The sequence below is a fragment of the Myiozetetes cayanensis genome, unplaced genomic scaffold, assembly GCF_022539395.1.
Source record: "Myiozetetes cayanensis isolate MyiCay16 unplaced genomic scaffold, myiCay2020 scf9, whole genome shotgun sequence".
NCBI classification, from domain to species: Eukaryota; Metazoa; Chordata; class Aves; order Passeriformes; family Tyrannidae; genus Myiozetetes; species Myiozetetes cayanensis.
Window position 1 is genome coordinate 22,328,657 of NW_026088185.1, and position 16,061 is coordinate 22,344,717.

The 16,061-nt window shown below is 49.5% G+C and overlaps 1 protein-coding gene across 1 annotated transcript in view; it reads right to left on the reverse strand.

The window, feature by feature from the left end:
• The window catches only part of SLC4A3 (solute carrier family 4 member 3), a 28,693-nt gene extending 16,405 nt beyond the window's left edge, over nucleotides 1-12,288 (reverse strand). Inside the window, 6 exon segments of the mRNA XM_050339326.1 lie at nucleotides 5,633-5,844; nucleotides 6,399-6,541; nucleotides 6,979-7,181; nucleotides 7,184-7,312; nucleotides 10,772-10,928; nucleotides 12,148-12,288. Coding sequence (XP_050195283.1) covers nucleotides 5,633-5,844; nucleotides 6,399-6,541; nucleotides 6,979-7,181; nucleotides 7,184-7,312; nucleotides 10,772-10,928; nucleotides 12,148-12,201 — 898 coding nt within the window. The 5' untranslated portion in view covers nucleotides 12,202-12,288.
• Between the last annotated feature and the right edge of the window lie 3,773 nt (nucleotides 12,289-16,061).

A 16,061-nucleotide genomic window follows, 5' to 3' on the forward strand; every position in this document is an offset into this window, starting at 1 on the left:
GGAAGGCTTCCTCCCAGGTTGCGCATATGCTGGAGCTTCATCACGAAAGCTTTTATTCATGGTACCCAAACAAGAGGTGTGTGAACCCTCCCCACGCTCCCTCAAAAAAAAAACCAATGTGCAGCCTTGTCTGTACAGCTCTGCACCCCAGATAGCACAGGCAGGCACCTGGCTGTGGCTCATCTCTTGCACTGGAGGAAGGCCTGGTCCTCAGCAAGCAAAAAGGGCAGTGAAGGGGAAGGATATTTAGCTGCTGGTCTGGGAGACATAAGGAAATATTAATGACTTTTATTTAATTGTGCAATGAGAGTGTAGGATAACACTGCAGCTGGGGCTGGCACAGAGGCTGGGCAGTGAACTCCAGCTATTGCTGCTTCTAGACGTTCTGCAGTGCTGCTGTGATGCCCTCAGAAAGGTCTGCATTAGAGAGTGGCTGGCAGAAACAAAACCTCTAGAGAGGCTGTTAAGGCTGCAGTACAGACCAACCACCAAGCTACCAGTGCTGTCGGCAAACCAGTGCCCACCAAAATGATTCAGTCACAACTGTGCCAACCCTCTTTGCCATGCTGGAAAAAGAGCAGCTGGGCGACAGCCTGCCATGGAGAATAGTTTCCCTGGACACTACCCAGAGACAGCAAATGTATCTTTCTCAGCACGGGTAGACCTGGTCTGCCTCCAGGATGGGCAGGCTCCACCAAGTAGATCATGAAGTGAGGGCTCTTCCTCAGCTTTGGTCCATCAAGGTTTGCTGACCCTGCTTGTAAAACAATGCCAAGGTCTTCTGCACTTAGCTTGAAGACCTGCAGCTCTCAAGGCATGAGAGGCAGGAAAAAGCACTGCATTTGAAGGCTGAATAGTCCCTTTGATGCTGTAGGGAAACATTCATGGACATCTGGCATGGAAAGACACACCCAGCATTGGGCCAGGCATACCATGGCCTTGCACTTTGGAAATCTGGGTCGCTAAATTAAATATAAAATGAATCAATATTGAGCCTCAGGGCATTTTCCCCCATTGGCTGCCCTACTGATGCACGTCCTGCTGACGGTGGGACTCCTCCCTGCTCCACTTACTACACTGCAACATCGATAGGAGCCAATAACTGCCTACCACTACAAACATTTCTGGGAGCTGGGCATGTGTGGGGCTTCTGTGGAGTTTTGCATGAATTTCTGAGTTCCTGTGTGCACAGTAGCCTCTTTATCACACTCTTTTTGAGTTTGTACACAAAACAAGCAGTCCATCGGGCAGATGATCTTGGTATCTGGCAACTTTGCTCCAATCCCTGCAGCTTCTGATTGTCCTATGCACCCAAGGACTCATTCTCACCATGTCCTTGGAAGACCAGGGCCAGAGTACGCTCTGCCCAGCAAGCCAGAATGCTCACCCAGAACACAGCAAGCTTTCCCTATGGTGATGAGAACTTATTACACAGTGCTCTTCAGCAACAGGCCTAGAAAGCATTCACGTTTCTAGTCTCAGCCAGCAAATGGCTGGAGGACAGATAAAACACAAGGAGCCAAGTTTCCTCACGGAGCCTCCAGTGACTCCCACACTCAGTGACAGGGACAAGAGCCAGAGTGCTGCCAAGGTTGGAGTGCAGTGGTGAAGGCATACCTCCAGAGCACTGCAGAAGACTAAGGAGAAATCCACTTTGCTGCTCTCCCTTGGCAGTGCTGGTGGCCACTGAGATGCCAACTGGGGGATACAACTACAGGGGCAGCGTGGACACGCTGGCTTAACTTAGGAAAAGGACACTGGCTTTTGGGAGTCCCATGCAAAGCCCAATTGAGGTGCTCCAGGCTGCTCACAGAGACCCTTTCTGTGTTCTGTGAGATTGATGCTTTTCCCAAATGAAAGTCAAGCTGAAGAAAGCACCTAAGTCTGGGGTACTTATTCAGGACAGAATCTTGGACTGAGACCAAAGGGTGATATGTCCAGGGTATAGGTCTGCCCTTCTTGCTTGAAGCTAAACTCCCCAGGGAACACAGCTCTTGCTCCCCAGGATATGAGCATGAGACAGTGACAATGTCAGAGGACAGAGAGAGATTCCTGTGGTAGCTCCACTACAACAAACTACTATGTCACCCTCCCACACAGCTTCTCCTACAGTGTCCTCCAGAAGATCTTCCCCTGTTGACTTCCACAGAAGTCAGATTTCTTCAGATGACCAAGTTCCTTTTCCACCAGCTTAAGCCTGAATATGACAAATATGAATTTGCACCGGTTAAAGCCTTCCCTCAGAGTGGCTGTGCTAGTCAGTCCAACTCAGCAGGCAACTGCCTTCCATTTGTGTGTTAGCTCCCACTTCCTTCTTTTCATTTCCCTTGATCCACAAACAGGAATACCAGAAAGAGGCAGCAGAATATTTGTATCAGTACTAGAGAGCAACCTGCTATCCTGGCATCACAGGGATGGTGCACACTGCCCATATACCCCAATGGTTAAGTTGTAGCAAGAAAAAAAGATTAAAACTCCATCTCTTGAAATATTTAAAACTAGACTAAACAAAATGCTAATCAACATGCCATAAGACACAATGCTATGCTGGCTTCTAGAAAAAGCTACTGTCCTGTCCTGCACAAAGCCGAAGTCTCCCCTGGTTGATGCTGAATTCAGTGTGATAGGAACAGCTGGACCCCAGCTCATCCCTGCTGCCACCCAGGTATCCCTGCCCAGAACTCCCCACGCTCTGAACATTTTAAAGAATGCAAGGAGACCACAGACTCAACTCTGCTCAAAAGGCAATTCGTTCCTCCTGGATCTGAGTTGGTCCTGGAAGAGGGACTGCCATGGAGTGAATAGCTGAGCAAGTGGCACTGCCAAAAGTGAATTGGTTATGCACAGAACAGTCTCTGGTGTCTCTTCCGTGTCTGACTCTGCCATCTCTCTCTGCAGGATTAATCCACAGTGTGAATTCATTATACAGAAATAATTAAGAGTTGACTGTACAGTGCATCCTGTTTCAAGCACCTGCAATATTAGCTGTAGCAACCAATGAATGCGTTAAATGATAGCAAGCCAAATTTCCCCACTTTACAAGTGATGTATACCACACGTTAGGGAGTGATGTGCCCCTACTACCTTCCCAAGAATAGCCATCCTTTTCCAGGTGAACTCGGGGAAATTTCTTACACTTTTAATGTACGGTTCACTCAGCTTGGGACAGTTGATGGGACAAATTTGCTCCAGGTTTCTATTTTGAACTTTGCTACTATTATACCCTCTATCAATTTAGAGTAACAAGTAGCAGACTTGTTACTGTAAAAGCCAGCCAGAAGCTAATCTCCACTTGCTGGTCCTTGCAGAAGCACATAGGCAGACATTTTTTCCCTGAAGGCTTGTAAGATGAGACAGATGACAAAGAGAACACGATGCTGGGATTAGGAGGCAGGGGAAATTAAGTGTTTTGCCTGAGATCACACAGAGAGTCTGTCGCAGAGCCAGAAGCTAAACCAAGTCATTCTAAGTTCCTGTTGCAAGCCCTCTGTCTTCCCACTCTTGTGTGCAAAGCCATAAGTGGGTTAGCTCTGGGACCACATCAACCTCCCATGTGCACTCCTAAAATCCCTTGAAAAATTAACACACAATCCAGATGAGGACACTTGGAGAATCACCACAAAGCTATGGCTATGAACATTATCATTCCCAAGGTGAGTCACAAAGCCACCTTTTTACTGTGAGTTACCACCATCTGCTAAGGAAGGACTCCTGTGTGACAGTGGGAGTGAGGCTCTGCTTTCTGTGAGGTCCCCAGGATGGCTCAGAGATCCCTCTGCAAGGGATGTTGCAAGTATAGAAACAAATGTGGAGAATAGAAAGATATTTTTCACTCTGAGGATTCCTATCCTCTCCTACCCTGCTTTTCCCACTCTTGTTTCCTTCCTCTTTTCCCCCTTCCAGCCAGCCTGCCATCAGCTAATTTCACAGCCACGCTCAAGCCTACAGACACAGGGATTAGGTTATTTTTTTCTCTGGGCATTAGGCTGTGGTGCAGAGCTGAGAACCCGATACCCACCTCCGCTGTCAGATCCGCAATTCGACTCAAATTCCAGCAAACAGAGCAGCAGCACACTGTCACCTTGTGCTACAGATGGAAAAGGAAATCTCTTTGTCCTTATACACACCTCGAAGCAGCTGCTTTTTCTCTGGCCACAGCATGGGCCACATCCTGATAAGCACAAACAGCAAGATGCAGCTGCCTCCGGAGCTGCTTGAGCGAGACACACACAGTAAAGCACCTCAACACTGTGACACAGATCTGTACTAAGACCTTGAACAGACACACAGACATCAAGCAGCATCTCCAGTGTCCCCAGGCACACGGTGGGGCAAGACCGTACCTCCCCTAAACCAGGAGACCAAGTTGACATGGAGAGGGTGCAGACAGCAAACACAGGAAGGAGATATGCACTGTACTGGGGGCTCTGAGCTACAGCTGCAACCGTAGGGTCACTGCTCCAGTACTTACAGGTGGGCTCCCCGCCTGGGTAGCCCAGATGGTTTCTGATGGCCTCCCATAAATCATAGTCTTCAAAATTGAAGGCAAATTCATCAAAGTCTTCATAGCTGAGTGAGTTGCGAATATGAGTGCTAATCGCTACCTCCGGGCTGCTGCCCCCTCCCGATTCCTTCGCTGGCTCCTCTCTCTCTTGAAGGGTTGTCATTTTGTCCTTGTGAAGGTCAGGGGTCAGGTGTCATGAACCGCTCGCCTTCAGATGAGGGAGCAGGGTAGCCAGGCTGATGTGTGCAAAGCAAGCTGCCCCCTGGGAGGGGCTTCACCGCAGCCCTGGGGACAGCCCCGGCGCCTCGCTCACCTCCTCATGGGGCACAAAGGTGCCGGCTGCAGAAGCCCTGAGGACTGACGAGGTTCCAGAAAGGCTGGCTCCACCCAGGGATGCTTCCGTGGGGGCTGCCCCACCAACTCCTCAGGAGCAGCGTCCTCGCTTTGCCGTGGGGTCTTGTGCCAGATGCCCAGGGATGCGGCACTCGTGGCCTGGGGACAGCCAGGCTGTGTGTGCAGCACTGCTTCTCTCCCTCACTCCCCTCTGGTGTCTCCCTCCCTCTCCAGCCTGCAGAGCAACCTATTGAATTCTCCATGTCCTCGGGCCCGGAGCGTGCATTTCCATGACGTCTCTTCTCTCTGTCCTCGTGCCACGCATAGGGGCAGTCCCCTTCTGAGGCACTCCAGAGGGGGCAGCTGCCTCTGCCAGGAGAGCCGAGGAGAGGAGAGGCTCCTCACCTCAGGTTTTCTGCAATACCAGAGCTGGTGTGTCACACAGAGGGCTGATTGCTAGGAAAGTGTGTCAGGAGACGAGAGAGCTGGGTCTCAGGGAAATGCTGGGAGCCCTGAATCAGAGAGGGCAGTGGGGTGGGTGGAGGAGCAAGCATTCATTGAGTGGGTGGGAGTACAGATGCTGAAAACATGGGGATAGGTGCTGTGGACAATGCAAAGCTGACAGAGATGAAATACTGTTCGAAATGCAGGGTCTGAGGGAAGTGAGGATCAGGTCTTGTGACAGGCTGAAGACCACGCCTGAGATTGCTAGGGAAGAGGGCAAAGCAGAGAGAAGCACAGGACAAAAGGATACACACACACACAGGTAATGCAGGTAGTGTTGCAAAGCCTCACTTTTCATGCCGTCCAAGTCAGCGGATGCCAGCATCTGGGCCTCGGCCTCATCCGTGGGGACACGCTGGTACGCTGCACTCTCCAGTGTGGTCATGCTGCCGATGCACATCCTCTCCTTCAAGTCATAGGTAACCCGCTGTCCACTCGCCACCTGGCCCCAGGGCTTGCGCTTCTCCCACCCACGTGACAGACGTTCTCGAGGCCCAGGGGGGCTGTAGAAACCAAAGGGACCGATGGTAGCAAATGGGGTGAATGAGGATGGGCAATGGCCCTCAGGGTCCCAGCCCTGACCAAAAAGTCCCTGAGAAGAAGTAGAGCCAGGAGTCACCTGTCCCAAAGCCTAAAGGGTGTCCCTTCTGCTCTTCCTCTCCTCCACCACAGAGTGGGATCAGCTTATGGTCAGTGTTGGGGACCCACCTCTGATTCAATGGCCTCACAGTTCCCTCCTGGGGCTTCCCAGCTTGCAGGTCAGCACAATAGCATAAATTAGCTAGGAGGAAGGGCACTCCAGTTGCACAGCCCAGTGCCCCCCCAAACCCATACCTTAGGGATCCCACAGACCCAAGGATGTTGAAGGAGTCCCACGGAGTGGCTGTGCCACTGAAGAGTAGCCCTTTTACTCACAGCTGTTCTCCCTCTGGGCCCCATGTCCCCTCTGGCTCAGCAAGCAAGTTCAGGCTGGGCATAGCTACTACCCATGGGGACAGACTCTGTGCAGCGACCCTGAGGCAGGGGGAGCAGCAAGCAGCTTGGCACGCTCACCTACCTGTAGAGGGAGGCAGGGCCCTTGTCCTGCAGAAGGTCAGCAAAACGAGGCATGGGGGACAGGATGCCACACTCCTCCTCCACGTGGAACTGTGCGGGAGCCAGAGCACCGCTGGACTCCTCCTCATCGCTGCCGACAGTGAACTGCAGAGACAACAGTCCTGTAGATAACAACAGCTGGAGCAGGCAGCCTTCACCCCAATCCTTGGCATGCAGATCCTCCCCATGTCACCATCTCCCCGAACAGGCAACATCAACTTGCCCCTTATACCCCATACCCTGGGACTGGTCACACTGAGCCCCTCACCAACATATAAATCCCAAGGACAAATTGATCTTTCCCCATGGATCTTACACCCCCAAAACAGTCAAGCATGCTCTCCTCAGCATCCACCCCAAGCAATGACTTACCTGTCCCTGTCCCCCAGTGCCCATTTCTGCTAGGCAAGGATAAAAACACTCTTATCACAATACTGCACAGCTACACCTTCTTCCCACTGAGCAACATACTTGTTGGAACCCCTCCCTCCACCTCCCCCCAGCCTCCAAGCCCCATCCAGGTAGGGATGCACTGGCCTTGCCTTTGGTTTACTTGGGGGCTCCAGCTTAGGGGATGTTTCCTTCCCACGAGCTTCACCCTCAGACTCGGCAGAGATTTCTTTCTCCTGGACCTCCTCTGCCTCAGATTCTCCTTCTTCCTCTTCTTCTTCTTCCTCTTCTTCCTCCTCTTCTCCTCCCTCCTCGTCCTCTTCCTGGATGGTAGGGGTGACCTCCGAGGGGGTACTGAGGTTTTCTTCTTTTTCCTCCTCTTTTTTTTTCTCCTGCTGGCACGGGGGGGCCTCTTTTGGAACTTGAGGGCAGAAGGGAGGTGAGTGGAAAGGGGATGATGGATGTGGTGCGAGGTTTGGCGGTGGACTGAGAGAGAAAAAGAGAGTCAGGGGCAGGAAGAGGCTGGGAGGAACCTGCCAGGCGCCCCTCCAGGAAACAGCATGGTCTGGAGATCAAGGGCCAGGAAGGGCAAGGAGAGCCACCAGCCCGCAGGGACATAGCAAAGCTCTTTCAGTGATGTGGCAGGCTGTGTCCAGCCTGGGGTAGGTGGGGAGGTAGCCCTTGTGCAGTGCCAAACCACCCCAACACAGCTCCACAGTCCTGGGGAAGACAGGAATCCTCTCCCAGTGTTGCCGAAAGCCATTCGCATGGCTGCACAGAGCTGTGGTGACCTGCTAGAGGCAACATACCCTTGCAATCTCAAGCAGGCAAGATAACCTAGTGGTTAGGGCCATGGCTTAGTGGTGGATGTAGTGCTAGGTTTATGGCTGGACTCAATGATCTCAAAGGTCTTTTCCATCCTAAATGCTTCTGTGATGCTATGATTTCTGCACAGTGTTCTTTGAGTTAAATAGATGCTATTAAATAGATGTTATTTATCCCCCAGGCTTTGACAGAAAGTCCTTCCTCCATAGACACAGGAAAAACAGACCAAGCCTTTTAGTGCAGAGGCAACCTAAGTCCACGCTCCAGGTACTGTAAGGGCGTGTGTCCATCAGCCTCTGAAATGCAGATTCAATTAGGAGGCTGTCTTTTAAAAATCAGTGTAAAAAAAACAGGGCAGGAGGACTTTTCTTTAAACTAATCTACAACGAGAAATTCATACAGGCTTGACTTGGGTGTCATGGGAATTACAGAGTGAGAAGAAATTAAGGGCATTTCTGAACCCTTACTCCAAAACAAAGGCAATGCAGCAGGCAGGTAACAGGGCAAACTCAGCATCTCCCCATGACAGAAAGGAAAGCCATTTCTGCCAGGTCTATCTGCAGGCACAAAGCCTCCCATAGACAGTCTGCAGGATGCACAGGTCCTGGAGCTGCACCCGGCACCACTGAAATCAGGGGGCACTAGCCACTTGGCAAGGAGGTGTTGCTCGGTAGCTCTTCCTGAGGAATTGTTTTCAGTCTATTTTGATTTGGTTCCTTCCCAGCTTTCCTGTGACATGGCAGCAAAATCTGTTTACAGCAAAAACTACCTTCAAAGGACATTTTCAATGGAAGCTGTAACCTTCTCCCTGGGAGAGCCAGGCAGGTTCATTGTTCTGCTGTCATGTTTCCTTTCCTTTGGTTTCTCAAGTCTTTTCTCCCTTGTTTCCCCCCTTGGGAACTGCAGGGATATTTCACACATCCCCTTCGTTCAGCAGGAGAGACCTGTGACTAGATTAGAGGAGATGGGAATGGTCAGACATCTACAAGTCGGAAAGAGTTGGGCTCCTTATAAACACTTTTCCCTCAAAAGTGTTCTTTCTCTTTGACTTAGCCTGATGTACCCTATTTCACTCATAAGATTTGGCAGAAAGATCCTCCTGTCCTGCTGCTGTACTTCCACAGCACTGCTCTGCATGCCACTGATAGGCCAGGGATAAAATTTTAACGTAAGAAGCAAGGAAGGCCCCAACTATACACACGTTGCTCCTTTTACAAGACAAAGCTGCTGGTGAGGACACAGCCCATCTTTCCCTTCTGGCTTGTTCACATCAGCCCAAAACAGAAACATTTACATTTACGATCAGAAGAAAACCGAAGCCCTGCGCTGCAGGAAAGGGCAGTGATGCTAAGTGGTGTGATCTGGCACAGCAGAGGGAGCAACTGTTCCTCACCCCTGCACTCAGCTGTCCTGTGTCAACTGATCACATCTTCACTGAGTTGGGCTGGAGGTGGGAAAAACACACCTCTCCTCAATACAAAAGGATCCATGCCTCCCTCTTCTTCCTCCCTGTCCTCCTGTGTGTTCAGTCGCTGCCCTCTTTCCCAGCTCCATTCTTTGCACTGCCTGCCTGTATGGAAAGTTACTGCCAAACCAGTGTCCCAGATGTTTGATTACACTACTTGGTGAACTTCATACAAGAGATATGAAAAAGTAATTTTGATAGGGAGCCCAGAAGGAAGAGCCTACATATTAGGAATTCCTGGCTTTGACTAGAGCAGGAAACATTTCTAAGCCTAGAGGGCATTCACCTCCATCCAGCTTTATGAATACAAACTGCATAAAACTTCTGATAACCAGGGTTGATGTAGTCCTAGGCAACAGGAATACATCAGGAGCTCAGAGGAAAACAAGCTTGATTCTGACAAAGGAAGAAGGACTCTCTTATTAAAAAGGGAAAAAAACCCCAAACCAAACAGTACAAATCTCTAGTCAAATTTTCAAAGAAGCTTCTGCCATGCATGCTCAAGCAGATTGCCCATGTCCTCCAAGCCAACCCACACACCTGCACACACAGGCAGAGCTTCTGAGCAGGTAGGTCCTATGGACACAGGGCAGGAATTCAACCCACAGCAAAGCTATTAGCAACTTGCAGCCATGTGCACGAGTGACTGTGAGCTCAGGTGGGAAGTGTTATTTGAATGGAGCCTTTGCAGAGAAATGACACAAGCAGAAACCAGCAGCTGCAGTGCACTACAGTAATGGACTTTTACCAGTAAACTTTTACAACAGCCATTGGAAATGAGTGGCCAAGCAGAAAACAGCCTGGTGATGTACTTGGGACATAATGTTCCCAAGGTTGTATCCCATCAAAGCCAAGCTGGAAAATAAGCAATATGTGACTGTGTAGAACCACAGACTGGGAAACTATCCCAACCATTGCTATGTGTCTGCCACACAAACAGACTGCTGGACGTGGGCCTCTTTGTGCCCTTCAGTGCTTTTACTACAAAGTAACACAACCCACCTACACCAGGCAAGAGCTTACAGTCACTCTTGTGGGTACACCCTCATTTAACAGCCAAGGTGAGTTTGGGCAGACGTTTGCCTCCATCATGGAAGGGCATTTAGAGGAATAAATATGCTGCTCAGAGGAACTGAGGTGAGATAGCTATAGCACTTTAAATTCACACTCTATTTTTATTTTTCAGTCCTTTCTTTGATCAGATAAGCCTGATGGTTTCTATTCAGAAATATATAGGCATGTCTGACTGGGGCCATCTGCTTTCAGACTGAGGAGGACAGCCTGGCTTCTGGTCATATTTGGATGTTTCTTTGCAGCCACAAGGAAGAAAAATTCTTTTAATCTGGAAATTCCAATATTGGGGAAGTAGTTGCAGAGGTCGCTAAGACGGGGTGACTGAACACCCCGGGGAGCTACGCTGCTGCGTGGGCTGTGCAGTAGCTACGTCTGTGGAGACAGAGAAAAAAGGGAACAGACTGGGAACAGGCCGTGGGCACGAGTGCTAAACTGTGTGTACATAGCACTTTGGGAACGCTCTGGAGGGAGGAAGTGAATAGCAGGCTAATACAATCTGCAGGGTCTCAGCACAAGGCTGCAGAGCACGTGTGGGTTGGCAGTGAGGGTGGAAATGGGTACAACAGTTCAAACCTACATACATTCAAAATCTCTCTCACTGTAGCTGCGGCTTTGCTTCTCCAGATTGCTTGATGCTGACTTGCTTATGAGGTCCCCAAATCTCTCGATTGACAAAGTCTTATCCAAGTCCTCATCGTCCTCGGCACCAGGAGAGGCTTTCTCTGCGCGATCTCTGCCCTGCACAGAAACCGCCAGATAAGAATCAAACATGACAGACCCTTCAGCCCTCTGGATTCTCCTGCCCTGCAAACAGTGCTGGCTTGCTAAGAGGAGCAGGCTCCACAAGACAGGGCTGGGGCATAGTTTCTCACATAGAGGCACAGCTGTGCTCAAAACCAAGAGGCAGAACAGATCAGCAAGCTCCAAGGCACACTCTGCAGAAACGCTTTAGAGTTCCTCTACACCTCCCTTGAGCAGCAGGTATCAGGGGCTTATGTCAGTGCCTGTCTTTCCCATTAGAGGAGATGTGCAGCTTTTGTTAGGCTGGACTTTCTCTCTTATTTAACTGCTGCCCTCTGGCCTTCCCCTTGTCCAGTCTGCCATCCCTCTCATTCTTAAACCTCCTCTGCATTTCCCCTTAGAGACAGCATCCCTGCTCTGGTGAGCTGCCCTTGGATCACTGACCATCCTGTGCCTTGCCACCACTCCTTCACACACTAGGGACTGCTCATTCCCCTTGGATGCTTTCTTCAGGCTTTCCTCCCATTTTCCTCCTGTTTCAGGCTATGGGCACTTCTCTGCTTTTTGCCAGTGGGAACGTCCTGAGATGAGCATTACCAGGTGACCCCTGTCCTTTCTGTCTCCTGAGCAGTTGCAGCTGGTAAAATTTTCCATCAATATAGCCGAAATGCCAGCGTGGAGCTGTTGTGGACTCCCGTGTTTCCATGGAAACAGGAGGAGACCCAACTGTGACAAATCTGTCTGTGCTAGGCAGAAAGAGGGAGCAAGGCAGCTTTAGCCGAGCTGTGCCTCTCCTTGCATCCCTCAGCTGTTCCCAGCTCCGACCTGGGAGCAGCTTTGTATTTGTGGGTGACACCGATTCTCCTCTCACCTTAGCACACACAGGTGTTCCAAGCCCAGCCTAAATATAGATTGTCTATTTACAAGCTGTCCAGCTCCTCCTGCCACTTGCCTATCCCACCTAATGGCATATGAAGGCACAGGGACCCCACGGAGCAACCTCTGGGTTTTCTGGGCCACAGTTTGCTGTCTGCACAGAGTGGATGGGGGCTCGTGAGCAGCCTTGGGGCACCCTTAGTGCAGACCTGTCCCTGGTGAACACAGGCTGTGTTTCCTCCTGCAGCACGCTGCCAGGACACCAGTCCTGCTCTCATCCTGGCAGGAGCATGGTCCCTGGAGAAGAGACGGCCGCACTGCTGCTGGATTCCCACCTCACCTGCTGCAGGTCGATGAAGACATCTCCTACGGGAGGGGACTCTCCAGCTGCCATTTTGGTTCAGGACCTAAGGGCCTGGGCAAAATATCAACCCTTCTCTTTCACCGGCAGGCACCCAGCAAACCTGGAGAGTGGCATAACCTGTGGAGAGAGGGCAGGACAAGGGAATGTCGTGGGAGACTGCTGGCCACTGCCCTCAACCCCCCTGGCTCCTGACCCAGAGAGGTCACCTCACCGGCCCTCGGGGAACCTCCCCGGCATCACTAGGACAGGCCTGTCCCCGACAGTGTGCTGGGTGAGTGGCCCAGCCCGCACTGCTTTGGCCACCAGCTCCAACAGTTCAGGGGGAGATGGGACCCTGTCCTCCTCTGGAAGGTCAGAGGGACTGACGGAGACAGCAGCTACATATAACTCCTGCATGAGCTATGCAAGAGAAAGAAAGGCTTCATGATCAGATACGTCTCCACCAGCACATTTGTGCCAAGCTGTGTGATTGATCACGAGGGAAAAATAAAGTTGGGGAGATCGGTTGCTGCGGGGGGCATGCCAAGAGCAGATAGCAGAGTGGTCCTGTGGAACCCAGCTTTATTGGGCAGATCCCAAAAAAGGCCAGAAGGAACCTCAGGGAGATCTGTGCAGGCCACAGAGATAGCACAAGGACAAACAGTTAATCATTCAAACACCACAAACAACACAAGTTACAGGCAAAGAGGCCAACCTTCAGGCTGCAGGTCTGGGCCCTGTCAGAACCAGCAGGGCCAAGGGACACAGAAGAACCTGTGGGCAGCCCAAGGGTGCAATCTGCTCAATATACAACTGCAAGTGAAGAAGGCAATGAGGTGCCATGGTTGACAAGAAATGGGGATAGAAACTAACACACAAACAGCTGTAGTCGTATCATCTACTGCAACAGTGCAGGCTGGGCTCAGCATGAGCTGCACCCCAGGAAGAACTAGAGATGAGAGAGAGACTAGCTCTGGGAAGATGCTGGCCTCCAAAAACCCATCTGAACTCATATAAAAAAAGAGAGAAGATGTAAGCACATACACAGTGCTTTGGGCTCAAGGAGAGGCAACGCGTCATCAGCTCACAGCTCAAGAAAAGGGACATTTGTTAAAACTACAAAGGTAGAATACAAATGAATTAAAAACTGGCAAAAGAAAACATTTTTCTCAGTGATGTCATCAAGGAGTAAAAAACTGCAAAGTCAGAGAATAGCTTGACCATCTCTCTGGTAACAAGTTTTTATAAAATAAATATTTATGACAAAGACAAGTACAAGAAGTTAAACCCATCTTTTAGAACAAGCTATTCTCCAGCTTGAAAGCTTTGGAATAAATATTATAGGTTATGTCCTGGTTATCTGCAGAGGGGTTTCTTACTATCTCATCTGAAGTACCTAGTAAGGGACACTGTTCAAGACAGGCCACTAAAACACTAAAATAGATGGTGTAAAGGTGACACCAGTAAGGCCACTTCATCATCCCTTCTATCTTTGAAGATCTCTAGAAGGTGCTACTACAGTCTCTGGTTACTCTGCCTACCTGAAGAGCTTATTCAAACCAAAAATCCCAGGGCCATCTGTAAGGCAAGTTTTTGAAGAGCTAATCTGACCACTGATGAAGCAATACTCCTTTGGTCCCTCCTCCTAATTATCAGGAACAAGGCAAAAAATAAGGGAAGAAACCCCTGAAACACACATAGTTGGACTCTTCAGTAATCCCTCAATAAGACTTGAGCAGCTCAAGAGAAATAGGCTGCCAAGACAAGACATCTAAGCAAATGCAGCACCCAGGCCACAAGCAACAAGGCAGAAAAGAATTAAAACACCTAATCCACTCTGTATATCTTAAGCTGTAATCTTCAACTTCAAACCCTGTTTTCCAAGGAAAATAGAGCAAAAGGGTTCCAAGAGAGATAGCAGAAAAAAAAGGAGAAAGGTCTGGAAATCAACTGTAGGCAGAGACTGAGTTGCCTTTTAGTAGAAGACATGACAGAGAAAAGGGTAATATATGGCTTTTACTTTCTTTTGCATTTAACTCAAGAAGAGGGTATAATTCCATGAAAACAAACAGCAGCACATTTGAAACTGAAGGCAAGGAACATTTTATTCTAGTGGGAAGACCTGGCAGGGGAACCTCACTCTGCAGGGCCACGACATCATGTCTGTTAAAGAAAGGATTGAATATTTTTAAGGAACAGAACATTCACAGCTCCAGACTGTCTGCAAAAACATGTTACAAGCACAATTACTTGAGGGAGTAAAAAGATGATGGGGCTTTGGACAGCAGCTCCTGTAGAGGCAAAATCCCTAAAAACTAGCAAAATGGTAATTTTATTACAAAAATGCTAATGCTCAGCTCCACCTCTGTGGACCAGAGGCACCTCTGTCCCACTGTGCCTTGTGGGGCCTCTGAAGGAAACTAAAAACTATCAGCGGTGATGTGAAGCAATGTTCTTTGTTTCAGGTCAAGCTCAGGTACATCTGGAGCAAAGCAGAGGCTCGCAGGGACATTTGTGCTCTGGGAGGGAGGAAACCCATGTCTGGGAGAATTCCTGGATGCAACACTCTCTGCTGACATAGCTTCGCAAGATGCTACATGGAGTTTAAAACTATTGCCTGACTGCCTAAACCAAGTTAAAAGGGAGGGAAAATCCAGCACTTAGTCTTTCTTTACCCACCGAATTCAGCTGTTCTGAATTCTGCGGAAGCTATGTCATTCGAATGATGCTGCTGAACAACTACAGGCCAGATGGTTATACTAGAAGTAAGAGAGCCCTGGGGACTTGCTTTGAAATTTCAGAGGGGCTGCGAGGTACCCACAGGGTTTCTATCAACGCCCCACTCGCCACCCTGTGAAAGCAGGATGCGATGTGTGCGCACCACAAGCCAGAGGGCTCAGGGCTGAGCTGTCTGGAGGCTTTGCCACTTTGAGGAGGAGAGAGGTGAGGATGGAAGGCATGTTCTCTGATCCTAACCCTACCAGCTCTGCTGCTTTCTGGAGAACAGAGAGTCCACAGCCTGGGAACACTGCTGCTTCCCTTTGGTACATTAATTGATGGCTGGCCACTAGAGGCCACTTGCTCCTTACTCTGTGCCACCTTTGGAGGAAGGCTGGATGGACACCTAGTCGGATCCTGCCAGGCTTCTCTATTACCCACAACAGATGGAACTCAGAGAAGAGCAACCAAAAATTGCCAGTGGGCTAGAGGAATTGATTTATAAGGAAAGGTTAGGAGCTAATTTTGTCTAGCACAATATGGGATGACTAAGATGGGGAGGGGACAAACCAGCAATCTGGAAAGATCTCAAGGGTGTAAAACACAACTAAAGATTTTTTTTTTTTTTGGTCAGGCAGCCCTTCACAAAGAGACTTAGGAATGGGTTAAAATTTAGAATAGAAACTTAAAATAAATATCAGGGAGAATACTGCTAATAAGCATCATGCTGAAGTGCCCAGCCTGCTGGTATCACTGCCTGGGCTGCCATAAGAACACAAAACAAAATGAGAAACTAAAAAAAACCAAAAACCCAAAAACCAAAAAACAAAACAGACACCACTAAATAAAAGCAAATGACTGATACCTTAATTCCACTGTATCTTCTGGTTATGGGGAGTACATGATTCAGCATTCCTGCTAGAACTAATTTTCAGTAATAGAAGCATCATGCCAGCAGGCCAGTTTCAAAGGGTGTCCAGAAAAATCCACAGTCTGCCAACCTGTGCGCACATACGTATCCCTGCTTTCTACACAAGCACATCAGTAAACAGAACTGGCTCACCTAAATCACCATACCTTGTACTGACCATCATACTGACCATCTAGGCTTAACAGATGCTGAAGGAAAGTGAGCAGGTACGTCCCTGCAGTTCTGGCAGCTATGGCATCTCCCACATGTTGCTCACAGGGAC